General features: G+C 37.5%; 2 protein-coding genes across 5 annotated transcripts; one reads left to right on the top strand and one right to left on the bottom strand.

Annotated features, from left to right (window-relative positions):
* The first annotated feature begins 16 nt into the window (after positions 1–16).
* Positions 17–4,864, top strand: LOC112561200. Of its 4 annotated transcripts, none has more exons than XM_025233535.1 (8): positions 17–165; positions 804–863; positions 1,069–1,274; positions 1,759–1,894; positions 2,651–2,775; positions 3,174–3,588; positions 4,133–4,312; positions 4,475–4,864. In XM_025233535.1, the coding sequence occupies exons 2-8, from the start codon at positions 827–829 to the stop codon at positions 4,729–4,731; spliced, it is 1,356 nt and encodes a 451-aa protein (XP_025089320.1). In that variant the 5' UTR covers positions 17–165; positions 804–826; the 3' UTR covers positions 4,732–4,864. The 4 variants fall into 4 exon arrangements, with proteins under 4 accessions (XP_025089320.1, XP_025089322.1, XP_025089321.1 ...); XM_025233537.1 differs by having other exon boundaries at positions 18–165; positions 1,072–1,274; XM_025233536.1 differs by having other exon boundaries at positions 42–154.
* Positions 4,865–6,456: 1,592 nt separating this feature from the next.
* On the bottom strand, positions 6,457–11,158 carry LOC112561214 (alpha-N-acetylgalactosamine-specific lectin-like). The gene is made up of 4 exons (XM_025233556.1): positions 11,036–11,158; positions 10,646–10,718; positions 8,939–9,118; positions 6,457–6,842 (listed from the first exon to the last, which is right to left on the bottom strand). The coding sequence occupies exons 1-4, from the start codon at positions 11,036–11,038 to the stop codon at positions 6,589–6,591; spliced, it is 510 nt and encodes a 169-aa protein (XP_025089341.1). The 5' UTR covers positions 11,039–11,158; the 3' UTR covers positions 6,457–6,588.
* Positions 11,159–14,776: the final 3,618 nt, after the last annotated feature.

Here is a 14,776-nt window from a genome sequence, read left to right as displayed (position 1 = left end):
ACATGTTCATGACCCCGGACTCCAGTGGGAGAAAATAAAAAGCTGCATCCTGGTCGTGCTACTCAGTGAAACCGAGTGAGCTGCTTAGACGTACTTAGACGATTTTATTATTACAAGAATCGTAGTGCTATAGTAAAGCTTAGGCACAAAGACTGTAAGTACACAGTAAGTACAGGCTACCGCTTCATTTTATTTATTAATTTTAATTTCTGAGAGAAAGTGAATTACAATGAAACCTCAGTTTTCTTTCACTTCAGTGATAGTCGATTTCGGTTTTCGTCAAAAAATAATACGCAAAGAAGAATCTGCAGAATAGAAAATGCCATGTAAAATATTCATTTATTCTTTACGTCAGTAATTTGTATTTATTTTGTATTTATTTCTTATTATTTTTGTTATTAAATGCTACATGTATATTCATTCTCTATACAATGTGTTTCTGATAGTTATTTCGGGGCGTTTAGAACGAATTGATTGGATTTACATTTTTCATATGGAAATAATTGCCTCAGTTTTCGTCGGTTTAGAATTTCGCCGATTGTGTTGGAACGGAGTATCCACGAAAACCGAGGTTTACTGTATCTAGAAATGATGAATCTTATGCTTATGCAAAATATAGTGTCACTTTCTTCTCTTTCTCCTTCGCTTGTGTCTATGGCTTTTCCTCCATCTAGTGCTTTCAATCTCGTACAATCTCACACAACACTCACCCACACTCCCACTGCATTAATCCCCACCTACACACACACATTGATAACTTGTTATTTATATATATGGTTAATATAATTTTTTAACTTCATTAGGTGGTTTGAAGTTTCACCACCCAATGAAACTGACCATGGTTGTCGTCACTGTTATCTGGGGTAAGTCATCTTTTTTCTAATCACAGTTTAAAGCAATGTTGTCTGTGGTCAACCCTCTGACTTTTTGAACGAAAAGACCTCACAAATATACAGTTAACGGAGAATATATGTAAGAATTCTAGGATAATGAAAAACATTCGAAACTTTTACTATACCTTTAATCTGAGATATTGTAGGATAGCGATAATATATCAAACTTTATCAGCAGGTGTCATATTGTCAACTCTGCAATGGACAATCATAGCTGGTGGGCCAGCAGGAGTAGACACCGGGACGAGAGTGGTTACACGGTGTAAGGGAGAGAACCTTGTATTGACTGAAGGCAATGCAGACGTTCCCTCCCGTGTCCTGGTGTATCGCAATGACAGACTTGTTGCCAGCACGTTTACAAATGCCTCAAGGGACTTGCAGGTAAAATTATTTTCCACGTCTGCAGCTTTAAAAAAAAATTTTCTGTAATAATAAAAGTAAGTACTGCTTGAAATTTTAAAAATAACCATACATCAGCAACAAAATAAAGTGTTGATGAGGCTTTCGTATATGTCATCATTTGACCATTTTTAAAATTCTCCATCTCTTGTCCTTTCTCTCTGTCCTCCTTCCTCATCTTCCTGTTAATTCCTTTTCTCCCTATTTGATCGCTCTCTCGTTTTGCCTCCTAATCAAAAGAAAACGTGTCTGAATGGATAGCAAATGTTATCTGCAATTTCTGGCACTAAACAAGTTTTAAGAGGATAATATTCTTGACTACTTTAGCTTTGATTAGCTACAGTGTTTTGTGGTGAATTAAAAAGTAAAAGCAAAACAAAAGGACCCACATAAAGAACAGAAGACTTTAAAAATGGTTGTAAAATAAAACACATATTAAACAAAAATTAAAATATATTATTTTTAGAGGCGACTATTCGTAGACGCTCAGTCATCCGTGACGCTGAGAAACCTATCGACGAGTGACCTAGGAGTGTATCGCGTGGAGGTCACACATTCTGATGGAAGCTCCGTTATCAGCAGCATGAGACTCGTGGTTGGAGGTAATGAGTGAGAAAGAGAAGACAGATCGACTAACGGGAGGAAACAACTAGTTTTCTAAATGATAAATAGAAATGTTTAAAAGGCGAAAAGCTCACAAATCAATAAGCTCTACCCGGTGGCGCCTGGGCAGAGTAGGACAAATATGTCTTATCTAGGGGTAGTAACTTAGAAGAAATCGCTCTGTGCGTATATGAATGACTACATAAGGGACGCAAGTACTGGATCCCTTAGGATTTGTTCCACTATAAATTACTTCCCTTTAACAGCAGTGTTTGTGTGTGAGAGAGAAAAAAAAAGGTATCTGCTTATGTTTGAAAGAAGCCAAAGATTCTGTGTTCAAGCGCCATGTTCAAGTCGGTTACCGGTTACTTAATTCAACTTTGATTTGTTCTTTGACAACTGAAAACAAAAAGAAAACAGTAAGTAATATCGAAATTCTAATGTATATTTTAATAAAATATGTCTATTTTTGGTACTTTTGTTTGCTTATATCGTGTAGATTTTTATTTTTTTTTTGTTTTGTTAATTTTTAACGGCTGACTTACTTTCCGATTCGTGAAATCTCTGTCTCATACAGTTACAATCTTTCATTTGATTTAACTACCAGTAAACAAAACCTACGTTTCTTATAATTCACGCTACCTTATTGTTTTGAAAATGCTCCTTAAAACCTATAGAGTATTGTATTAACATCAGTTATTATACTTTAACATATGTCTAGCTATGGTTAATGTCAGCTAACATTCTGTCTGCAGAACCCCCTGAGATCACCGGCAGCCGGCTAGTTGTTGTGTCCGACACTTCTGACCTCTCATTAATTCGTCTGAGATGTGGTGCTGTGACCTTCCTAGGGTTTCCTCCTGTCTCTGTCATTTGGAGGGTAAGTCACAACACTTTCTGGTAGTACAAACTACCATAAGCAGTGTCAACGTGGCATTTTTCAGAGATGGAATTCGAGAAATTTCGAGTAGGAAATATAAAATCAGAGAGTTCTTCATTAACGAGAGTGACAATGGGATATTTAACTTGCTGTTTTTTTTTTTTTTATCCAGGTCTACAAATATTCTACAACAGTGCAACGTATCAAACAATAATAGAAGAAATAGGGAGAAACACATATTGAAGATAGCAATTTTGATATTTTTTTCAAAAGTTGGTGCTTAACTTGAGTGGGTGACAACCAGGCCTCACTTTCGTCCAGTAAACGTTTACCTGTCTTTCTCTTTGCTCTCATATACACTGCGCCGGTTTTTATCGTGGGTTTAATATGTTTTCCAGGATCCCGTAGGACAGCTGTTGGCCAGCACAGGGTTCTCTGAACAGTACTTCACACTGGACTTACCCGTGACCCTTGCCAGACCTGGCCGCTACAGTTGTCACCTTGACTGTCGTGACCCCAACGATTGTTGTCTTGACAACCAGTCTCCTCTCAGACAATGGGCTCAGATCGACGTGCAGATAGACAAGATGTCTAGTGAAGACAGTGTACCTCTGGCGAATTTCTCCAGCCTCGTGCAGCGTGTGAAGGACTTGGAGACAGCAGCCACATCACAAGACTGCGGTGACAGCGGCGTGGCCGCCATGGCTTACCTGGTTCATCGCCAAGCAAAGTGCGACCAGCTTGAGTCTTTCATTGACCGACTGAGCGCAGCAGAAAATACGATTCAAAACATATTGCAGCGACCATCATACAGTAAAACTGTACTTTTAAAATAGCTATGTTTAAACACTACGTATTACATATATATATATACACTGTTTAAATAAGTATACATTTCCAAATTGCTGTTTTATGCACGTGCACACTGAAGCAAAGCGTTTCGAAAATACCAGGTTGTTTACTCCCTTAAGGTCACGTGTCCAGGATACAGAGCTGCAAGCAAAGTTTAACAACTACTTTAATTTCATGATTTCTCCCTTGTGTAACATCTGTTTCCCTTTGTAACATGTCTGATCTTGTCTTTGCCAGCTCCTTCTCCCCCTGGTAGTATACTTGTACTACTACAGCCTTTTAAATTCTGTTTAATTGAAACTTTATTAGTCAAACTTATTTTTGTTTATTTAATCGTGTATCCATCAGAATTTGTTGTCATTTTTTTATTTGATTAGGTCAGAAATATTTCATCAAAATGTTTAGCTTCTATTGTGGATGCGTAGCTTCCGTTACATTTTTTTGCCTGTATCTTTCATTTTTTGAATGTCGGTGAGTTTCATGATATGTAACATCTCATGTACAGGTGGCTGTCCTGTGGACAAAGGTTATGTGCTTTACAACAAACGATGTCTGAAGCTGTACACCATCAAGCAAGACTACCAGACTGCCAGAAGGCGATGTGAAACCGATGGAGCTCATCTCTTTAACTTGAAGTCACGTGAGCTGGACGGCCCGCCGTTGCTGTTGCTGCTGGACACGATGGGTATGTTACACACGGCCGCTGACGTGTGTTATCAGACGAGTGTGAAGTATCATCTTGAGACAGCCGTTTAATTAATTAGTTAATTCTTTGTCTTACTAATTTTTGCTACCTTGATGCATTTAAACAATGTTTAATAAAAAATAAACTGTATGTTTTGTGCAGGACAAGAGCTTAGTTCAACGTTAGGTCAAGGCTTGTGGATTGGAGCAGATGATACTGTAACCGAGGGTCACTTCCTGTGGAGCGACGGTACCACGTTGTTGAGAGGTTCCCCACTCTGGTCCACCGGCCAGCCAGACGACGCTAATGGCAACGAGGACTGTGTTGAGGTCGCCCAGCCGAGCAACATCGTGATCAACGACTTCACTTGCTCTGTGAAGTTGGGCTTTGTTTGTCAGGCAGACATCGAAATGCAGTGAACGAGCGAAAATTTACCGTCTTCTTATCCTTCAGTTGTTTATCTACTCTTACTCCGTGGTACGTTATGACTCATGAACGCATTCTGGTCTTGTCTATCACGACTGGTTTTAATAAATGAAATAAAATGCATATCCAAAACTCCAACATATGTACTGTGTTGTTGAAAATTGTGATGAATGCGTGAAAGTGAGGTCATTGATAGCAATCAGAACTGTCGCGTGTCGGCGATTATTTTGTTGTCTTCGTGCTCGGCCTCCCTTACTTTGCTGGCCTGTCGTTGGGTGGGAATCAAGCGACCTTTCACCTCGTCCTTGTGTGACCCTGTCCGTCTCGCGAGGTCCAGGACCTCCTCCCTTTGACCTTTCTCCCCCCTTTTGCACCTTCTTTCTTTTCCCGAGCGTGCAGTCCTCGGCGGGTTTTTCTGACGCTTCTGGAAAGTCCTCCAGCAACAGGCAGTGCCGGACGTGCAGGATGGTGTTAGACCGAGGCCCTGGCAGCCGGTGTCCTTTTTCTGTTGATAGACCTGTTGTAATGTAAGTATAACGCAAGCCCGAGGAAAGGCGACAATCTTTCACTTGAAAAATAAGTGTGGTAAACATGTTCATGACCCCGGACACCAGTGGAAGAAAATAAAAGGCTGCATCCTGTTTGTGCTACTCAGTGAAACTGAATGAATTGCTTAGAGGTGTTTAACCGATTTTATTATTACAAGAATCGTAATGCTATAGTAAAGCTTAGGCACAAAGACTGTAAGTACACGGTAAGTACAGGCTACCGCTTCATTTCATTTATTAATTTTAATTTCTAAGAGAAAGTAAAGTACAATGAAACCCCAGTTTTCATTCACTTTGGTTATAGTCGATTTCGGCTTTTGTCGAAAAAATAATATGTATACCTCTTTCTCCTTTCATTGCCGTCTTCCATACACAAAGAAGAGTCTACAGAATAAAAAATACCATGTGCAATATTCATTTATTCTTTACGTTAATAATTTTTATTTAGTTCTTAGATTATCCACGAAAACAGAGGTTTAGTGTATCTAGCTATGCTTATGCAAAATATCCTGTCACATTTTTCTCTTTGAGAGTGGCTTTCACGGTGTAAGGGAGGTAACCTACTATTGAATGAAGGCAATGCAGAAGTTCCCTCCCGTGTCCTGTGTATTGCAGTGACAGACCTGAAGCCTGCACATTTACAAATGCCTCAAGGGACCACAGGTAAAATTATTTTGCACGTCTGTGCTTTTAAATTAAAAATGTTTCTGTAATAATGAAAGTAAGTAAATCTTCTAGAAGTTTTAAAATAAACGTTCATCAGCAACAAAATAAAATACTGGAACCTTTAGGAGTTGTTCCACTATAGATTACTTCCCTTTAACTGCTGAAAAAGTCAATCGATCAGGTTGTACTTCGTTATGTTTTAAAGTAGGCAAAGATCATGTGTTCAATCGCCCGTCGGTTACCGGTTACTACACTCAACATGGGTTTGTACTCAAATAATTGAAAATAAGAAGAAAACAGATGATAAGGGGGTTAATTTATCAGATAGTTACAAATTGTTCTGGTCTGTTATCTCCTGTGAGATAATTATATACAAGATGAAACATCTACCTCTGCCACTGTGACTGATATCTCTGTGACATACACGATATTACTAACAACAGTCTCACATTCACTTTCTCGACAACTCTTACATTACGAGGGATAACAACACAATAGTGGAAGGAGTGATTTTAATATTTCTTTATTTCGTCAAATTTTAACATGACCAGTATGCCATGGTAAAAGTAGAAGGAGACTGAGACCAGCGGACTGACCGTTACTAACGTACAATGTTGACAGCTCATTATTTGTCATTCACGGCTTGTTGATGTCTACCTGACAGACATACTTCAGCTTCGACGAGCAGGAAACGTCGTTGAGCACGATACCGTTTGAATTGCCGACTTCAGCACAGTCCTCGTTGTTCAAATAGTCGTCCGGTTGACTGACGGCCCAGAGTCCGGTATTTGTCGGCAGAGAGGTGCCGTCACTCCACACAAACTTTCCCTCCACTGCAAGGTCATTAGCTCCAACCAATAAACCTTGTCCTATTTCCTGGAGCACCTCACCTGAGCACAAAGAATGATTTCCTTCTTTTAATGAATATTTCATCTAATGGTCTACATTACAATCTTATGAATAAAATAAAAGACAAGAGACAATGTGAAAGTTTTACCACGAAGAAATAAGATACGTTGTCGACAAAGCTTCAGGTGGAAAAGAAAGGAAATTTTGTGTGAGGTGATCGAAACCCTACATCGTACACAGTTTTAGATGGTCACATAATCATTTAAATAGAATTCATTTAGTTATCCAACTATTTTGCAGTAGACCACTCAATTTTGTGTGTTTGTGTATGTGTGTGTGTGTGGTGTGCAGTTTCTTCCCGTTTTCCATCTTATTCCAACAATAAAAGTAAATATATCATAACTTGCTTACATCTGGACTAGAAAGAGTATTAATGTCCCTTAGTTATGTTTTACTAAGAAACTAGAAAACTACAATAACATGCTTTTTTAAAAACTACAATCATGTTTATGTACGAACATATCTACCAGAAATCAAAGGAAAAGGCTGGAAAATACCAGAGGGTAGCCTAAAATAGTAACTAAATTTAACTGACAGGCAATAAAGAGAAAAGTTTGTTCATGTTTGTCCTCTTTAGACTCATTACATTTGCTGATGCACACATTCGAAAACAAAAATAGGATATTACGGTATTTATATTATTAAACGGCATACAACATCATTTTTTAAAATGATTATTTGTAGTGTTTAATGACAGTGTTAAGAAACTATCAGAAAAACAGAACAAAAACTGAGTCGATGATTTATTGTTACACATCGATAACATTTTATCGTTAGTGATATATTATAGCTGGAAGGTTGAATTGTTAAAATAAACCATTGGTAATTATTAATATTATAGATAACAACATTTCTGGAACTATTGCACCGTTTTAATGATTAAAAATATTTTAATCTGCTTAAAACTCAGAGCCAGACAATAATCAAGTGAATTAACGAGGGGACGTGAAATGTGCAGCGAGGCCCTCGGACATAATAACCACATCTGACTATTATTTGTTAACATACTAAAGCTACTTTGTGAGTATGTATAACAATGTTTAAAGCTCTCCCCTTAATCAAAAAGGAGGTGGGTGGGCTGACTGTATTACCCACACAAATTTGAGGGTATTTATTTATTATTTACTCGGAATTGCGCTTGTATGTGTTATTTCTCTCACCACCATCAATTAAAAGTTTGGGTTGACCAGGAAGTGTCCAGATGAAATATTAGATGCTTACTCTTCATTTTTAACCACTACCCCCCTCCACTAGAAGTAAAAGTAATTAACATAATGTAAATTAAAAGATATACGTGATTTCTATCAGTGTTTCAAATTTGAACAAAATCTCATCTGTCTAAAGGTTATAAATTGAATTTGTTTTTAGTTCGTTACTCATGAAAAATTGATAATTTTGTAATATTTGAAACTACCTACCTCACATAAAATACCTTTTAATTTTCTATTAAAAAATTAGCACAACAATATATAATAGTAACTTTAAAATAAATTTGTTTTAGTTGTATTTAGTAAATTAGTATTTGAAATGGAGTACTTGAAATATGCAAACTGATTTTTTTAATTTAATTTTCTTTTTTCCAGTATGTCATTTTGCAAATGAACTTTACAAAAAAATTTGAGTATAGAGTCAGTGTTTGTAACTTCTCATACAAAGTTCTAAGATTTCACATCCTCACTGGCTGCCAGTCGTGGGCCTTTTAGCCTACAAACATTTCACTTGGACTTACCCTGAGGTTTGTAACACTTGTCCTGGTTATCACACTGCCATCTATTGGCTGTACTTTGTGTATGAGTGAGTGCATGTTGTACAAGTGCGGGAGTCTTTTAAATGAGAATGTTGATACATATTTGTTGATCATTTAGTCTGTATCTGTATATGGTGTAGGTAAAGTGCTCTGAGCAAATTTTTGGAAAAGCGTTGTACAAGGTTTCGTCGTCATCATCATGATCATCATCATCTTCTTCTTCTTCTTCTTCTTAACGTCAGTATGTCCTTTTTTAAGTTTGGATTTACCAATTTTTCGTACTACACCTCATTCGTGCTGTAGATGACAGTAGCATTTGTATCAACTTACCCCTCCTGGTCAACAGATGCTGCAAGGCCGGGACATCCTCATCACGTGACTTGAAGTGAAAGAGATGAGCTCCATCAGCTTCACAGCTCGCTCTGGCAGTCTGGTAGTCTTGCTGGACAGAGTACAGCTTCAGACAATGATTGTCAAAAAGCTCGTAACCTTTATCTACAGGACAGCCACCTGCACAAACAAGTTTACATCGCAACATGTTGTCAGGAACTGACCTTTACATTAGCGACCCTCGGCATTGTAAGTGTAAGTAGTGTGTACTGGTGTAGTCACTGTCAATCTTTGTCTGGATGTCTCCGTGCACACTCTATCAGAACGGACACTGGAGACTTTCCTACAACGGATAATTTGACTGCCAATGGTACTACTAATAGCTGCAGTCGGACATTTAACGGCCGACAATTTCAAATTAGAATTTCAAGTGTTGTTCTGCACGTGCAGAAATGACAGTGAATCACTTTCCCTTACAATGTTATCTAACAACAAAGTTTGTATTATCAGGGTTATTGTCTACACTTCGATAAACGAGACCAAATCAAACTATTTAGTCACGTGACTTTACAAGCCTCGTGCTCTATTCTAACACGTACAAAAAGAACCCTAATGTATCCTAGTCATCGGGAAAAGTAGCCAGAAATAAACAAAACTGTTGTTGACTAAACAAATAAATCTTAAGTTAAAGAGTATCACCATGCGATGGGCAATGAGGCGAGCGAGAGAGTTTCTGATGACAGGAAAGCAGGAAAGTGCAGTAACCGTCAGTAATTGTACATAATGAAGAGACATAAACCTCTTTAAACATGTCTTATTTCTACTATAGTTACTGTTAATGTAGGTTTACCGGAGGGAGCCTTAGCAGCTTTACTCGGACGAGCAACAAAGATGTTTCCAGAGTAAATGAAAATTCTGATAATCATTAATTGTGAATGTTGTGAATTAATGGTGGAACTTTTACTTTGATAGAGGGATTTCTAGTTTTTTTATGTATGAAATAAGTAGCTGAAAGTAGATTATTGATTGAGGGGAATACTTTTGTAAGCGAAATCTTGATTTTAAAGACTGGTAATTTTCTGTCCAGGTGTTTGGGCTCTGGAAACAACGCAACTCTAAAACCTGCCTTTGTGATTGTTTACCTGTTTGTAATTACCGTGCTTTCTGTTGCAGATTTTTTATTAACGGTTACATTCGCAGCAATTACATAGATGTTAGATTAATTCTTATTTTTTCTATTTTCATCTATGTTATGTATATTTACATTTTGTTAATCTCCCTGCACTTCCTTTTTGTTTGTGTTTTCAATATTTGAGTAATATTCTTATGCGGATACACTAAAAATGAGTGATCGTAAACATTACAAACTTTAATATAGATTGTTTTAAAATATGCTAAGTGATACAGTGCTGTGAAATTAGAGATAAGGTTACAAAATATTTATCTTATATTTATACATGTTTTGTTATAAATAAATTTCTTATTGCTGTGATCATCAAGCCTGAATTTCAAATTCTCTTTGATCCGTTACCTGCTCATGACATATATTTTACATAATATGTATTTATAACATATATTATTATTTTACTTATTCTGTTAAGACTAGCTGTTGTCAAGACAACAACACCAGTGATGTTTATTTCTAATAGACTGATCACAGATGAAGTTTTTTAACCAACAAAACAAGTGACAAGAAAAAGAACTTGCCCAAGGTGACAGTCACCACAAAGGTGAGAGCCAGTAGCATCACGATTGTGAGACGAGGTGAGTGTGAGGCGGCCTGAGAACAAATAGTCAATACACTCACGATGGCATTTGATTGAGTAGACTAATAAACAATACCCAACAGACAAAACTAATCATATTTTCTGTTCACTGACGGAGGATAAAATTGAAGGTTCAGTATGAACCTGTTGAATATAAAACATGAGTCGTTAAAAAAAAGAACTTGTAAATAATAAACATAAAACGTTAAATCTGCAGCATACCATCACTTGATTGTAATGGTTAAGTTTTTTTAATATTCTTAAAAAACTGCAGCGCCTCAGACTTATACAAACTTTCAATAAGTAGTGTGTTATCTACATAAACGCTTACCATATCGACACGTCTGTACTTCTCGCTGTGATCACGTGGTTCGTAGAGGAGAGACCTCAGACTGTCTGAACACAGGGCGGCATCAGCAATATATACTCTCGTCCACACTCCCACCTGGCATTAAAAATAAATATTTTGCGAGAGAAGGTGGGCCAGTAACAACAGGCATCCACGTCAAGGGAGACGTGGTCTGACATGAACACGTGCTGTCATCAATATTCTATTGTGTCGTCTGTAACTCGAATACGGATATCCTCCACGCAATATATTTCAAAAAATATTGACATCATAACTTTAGTAATTTGCGGCCCTATGCTCCACTAGGGGCGAATAAGAACAAAAAAGAAACTTCAGTAATGTATACAAATTAGTTTTATGTTATTTGGCATTATAACTGTGCTGTTTAGTCAAAATTGTTTACATATTTGATTATTTGCATTATGTGTATGCTGCTTAAAAGAAATATTTACTGTTATTTGTAACAGCTTCCGCTGTATGCACATCATAGCGATTTTTCATGGTTATCATTATTTTACTTCCTTCGTAACAAAATTGCAAAAAAGTACAACTTAACCATCGAACATCGGTACTTAGCTAACCTAACAATACATCTGAGTAAATTTTAAAGAAATATGTATAAACAACCAGGATACAAATTATCTTTATTGGTTAAAGAGTTATTACAGACGAAAGAAAAAATCAAGAGTAGTCTTTCTTTGTAGAAAAGCTTGAAGATAAGATAAAAAGAAAACTTAAAAATGCAAATGGCTATTTTAGTTGTGTTTTAATTTTTAGATAAGTAGAATTAAGCACTGTCTAACAGTGCGATCTCATGCTCAGGTATACCAAAGGGAGCTGTTAGGGGGGATAGGAGCTGTGGCTTTCCATGGTGTGATGTTCCGGAAAAACATTTTTGCCTCATAAAACACAAAGCTTTAACAAATGAGATGTTCTGGTGATGACCAGACCCACGTGTTCTCAGACCGTAACCATAGCAGCTAATGTGGACATAATTTTGTGTCACAGCATGTTGATTCTATTGTTGTTATGTGTGTTGCAGTTTTTCATGGATAACTTCAGTGTTTAATAACACAATGTGAAAAATTATTTTACCTGTTTATGATATATGCAAATTAGGGGGAAAAGATATAATCATTATTGTTAAGAAAGACAAGTGATTAGGATACAGGGCTGACTCCTTAATTTTTAATGATTATTACAATCTTAAATTATGCGTGTAAGTAATTTTCAGTTAATGTGACAAAAATGTCTAAGTGAAGCTTTTTGTTTGGAATATGAAAAAAGATTTTGCTCTGTGATAAGCAGAACACCTACACAGTTATTACCACAAAAATGTCCCTCAGTCAGAACTTTGCTCTGATATGTTTACTTGAAATCATCATCAAGTCAAAGTGCCCCGATTAATGGATGAAGCACAAAAGTATCAAAGCATGGAAAGGAGACTGTAAAGACAATAAATTTCAGGGAAACTCTGCATCAACTGTTATACATTGATCCTACCTGTCACAAGCCATTTGGGTGAGTGGACGTCTATTGTTTTGGGTTCCACACTATTCTAGTCTGTAGGTGCGCGTGAGGGCGAGTGAAAGTATTTCTGTTTTTGTTGCTGTTGCTGTTGTTGTTGCTGTGTCTTAATAACTTCGTTTATTATCAGATTTAGAGTGCGAGACGTGTTACTTCACCTGTTCTTCAGCTTAAACTGGTGATGTCCGGGTCCGGCGCATGTGGAGCACACCCGCTTTTCCTTGTCTGGATTTTGAATTTAGGTTTAATAGTCTGTTTTTTTTAAAAATAAGGATTTCTTTTCAGGTGTCTCTGAGTTAAAGCACTAAGTTTTTGCACAAATGAGTGCTGAAATACATCTCCACTCTGTCAATCATTTTCTTATTTACTTTTCTTGTATGTCATTTAACTGCATTTAAATAACTTTGTGAAAGACAGTCGTGTTTCATGTCCAAACATCACTACCTCTGCCACTGCAAAACAATCGTTTTGTCATCACTAAACACGCGGCAATCTGTCCGTCCATCTACTATGAATTATTGAGGGCTACTTTACTCAGCATTCACTTTTGATTTTGTTTTTTAAATTAATTGGTAAAATGAGATTAAACGAATGTTTCGGGTTAGAAGAAAATCTTCATGTTTGTGCAGGTCAATGGATAAATCCTAAATTAGGCCAAGGTCTGTGGATTGGAGCAGACGACAATGTAAGCGAGGGTAATTACTCGTGGAGCGACGGCACCCCCTTGATGAGAGGTTCTCCACTCTGGTCACGTGGCCAGCCGGACGACTCTGGGAGAGTCAAAGACTGTGTTGAGATCGCCTACCCAAACAATTTCGTTCTTAATGACTGTTACTGTCCGTTAAAGCTGGCATTTGTTTGTCAGGCAGACATCACCATGTAGTGAACGACCGACAGCTTTTGTCAACAACAACAACGCATCTTTAAGGATTTGCATGATTTGTATTGTTTGCTGCATTAGGTTATTACTGAAGCTTTACCGCCATTATCCCACGCTCCATCACAACCAATGCTCAGACAGAGAGCAATAACTAGCATAACCTGTTACATGCCCTGAGTAGTTCCGGCTTGAGAAAAACCTTTCATCAGCGGCCCCCCAGCGTTTGGCAGACAGCTTTGTTGCCAAGTAATGTCATGGCTAGTTTCACTATTATTTTCTCACTGCTTTTCCCTGTTTCATAATTTTGCAGTCGGTACATTGATGTTTTCGTTGGAACCGTCGTCACTTGTATCCTCACCTGTGCTTTGGTCGAGATTTTTTTCCTCTTGAGAAGACTGTCAAATTACACCCAGTTGTTGTTCTTTATCTGTTAACCTATGTACTTCATAGTGTTTGATAACTCTGTGCTGTTAAATAGCATCCTGCCCTACATGGTAAATATTAAAAAGCAATACGTACTTCAACATTTAAGTTAAGAGTTTCTCTCCACCCAACCTTCCTCCTAAAAAGTTTTCAAGTTCTAGTATGGTCAGTTGTGACTTGTTTTGATGAACAATGCAACAGTTAGTGGCTGCCTACAGCTACTTTGTTTTTGAATCTTTTCAAAAGAAACAGCTTTCTTGTAGGTTATATTGTTCAAGCATTTCTACTATTTTTGCAACATTATCACTTCATACCACACCTGTAGAACCAGGACACCTGACGGTCACACCTGACAATGAAGAAGTGAATAGTCGTCAGAAACCTCGTGTTTGTTTTCATTGCTGTGCACAGCAAAACAAATTTCTGCTCCTGACATTTAAAAAAAGGATGTTTACAGGTCTCTAAACAATCACTCTTCACAACGTGGTCACTCGTCGACCTTGCACACAGGTGTCAACAGGTAAATAATCCTGTAACAGCGCGTGCATCAACAATAACAGCAGTTATTTTTAGTTTGAAAGATTGTGATATACGGAGTGTATGGAATAGTATATTGAGTTCTTATTGAACCAATGAAAAGTATAAGTCACACCTTATGCATCTAATAACATTAATTAATAACGATGCATTTAGTCAGAAACTCAATTACTTTATGCGGTAGGATCCATCACATGCACTTCCCACGGTCTGTAAATACCTAGTGTAAACTAAAACATGGAACAAACATCCCTGGTAAACATTCCAGCAACTAGACACAAAAACAAAGGGCGGAATCAACTCTCACCCTCGACCTACCCAACCCCTGGTGACCGGGAACAGCGCCAGCTTCCGGA

This window comes from Pomacea canaliculata, linkage group LG4 (assembly GCF_003073045.1).
Source record: "Pomacea canaliculata isolate SZHN2017 linkage group LG4, ASM307304v1, whole genome shotgun sequence".
Lineage (NCBI taxonomy): Eukaryota > Metazoa > Mollusca > Gastropoda > Architaenioglossa > Ampullariidae > Pomacea > Pomacea canaliculata.
Note: the sequence above shows the minus strand (reverse complement) of the source record. Positions and strands in the feature narration are given on the sequence as shown.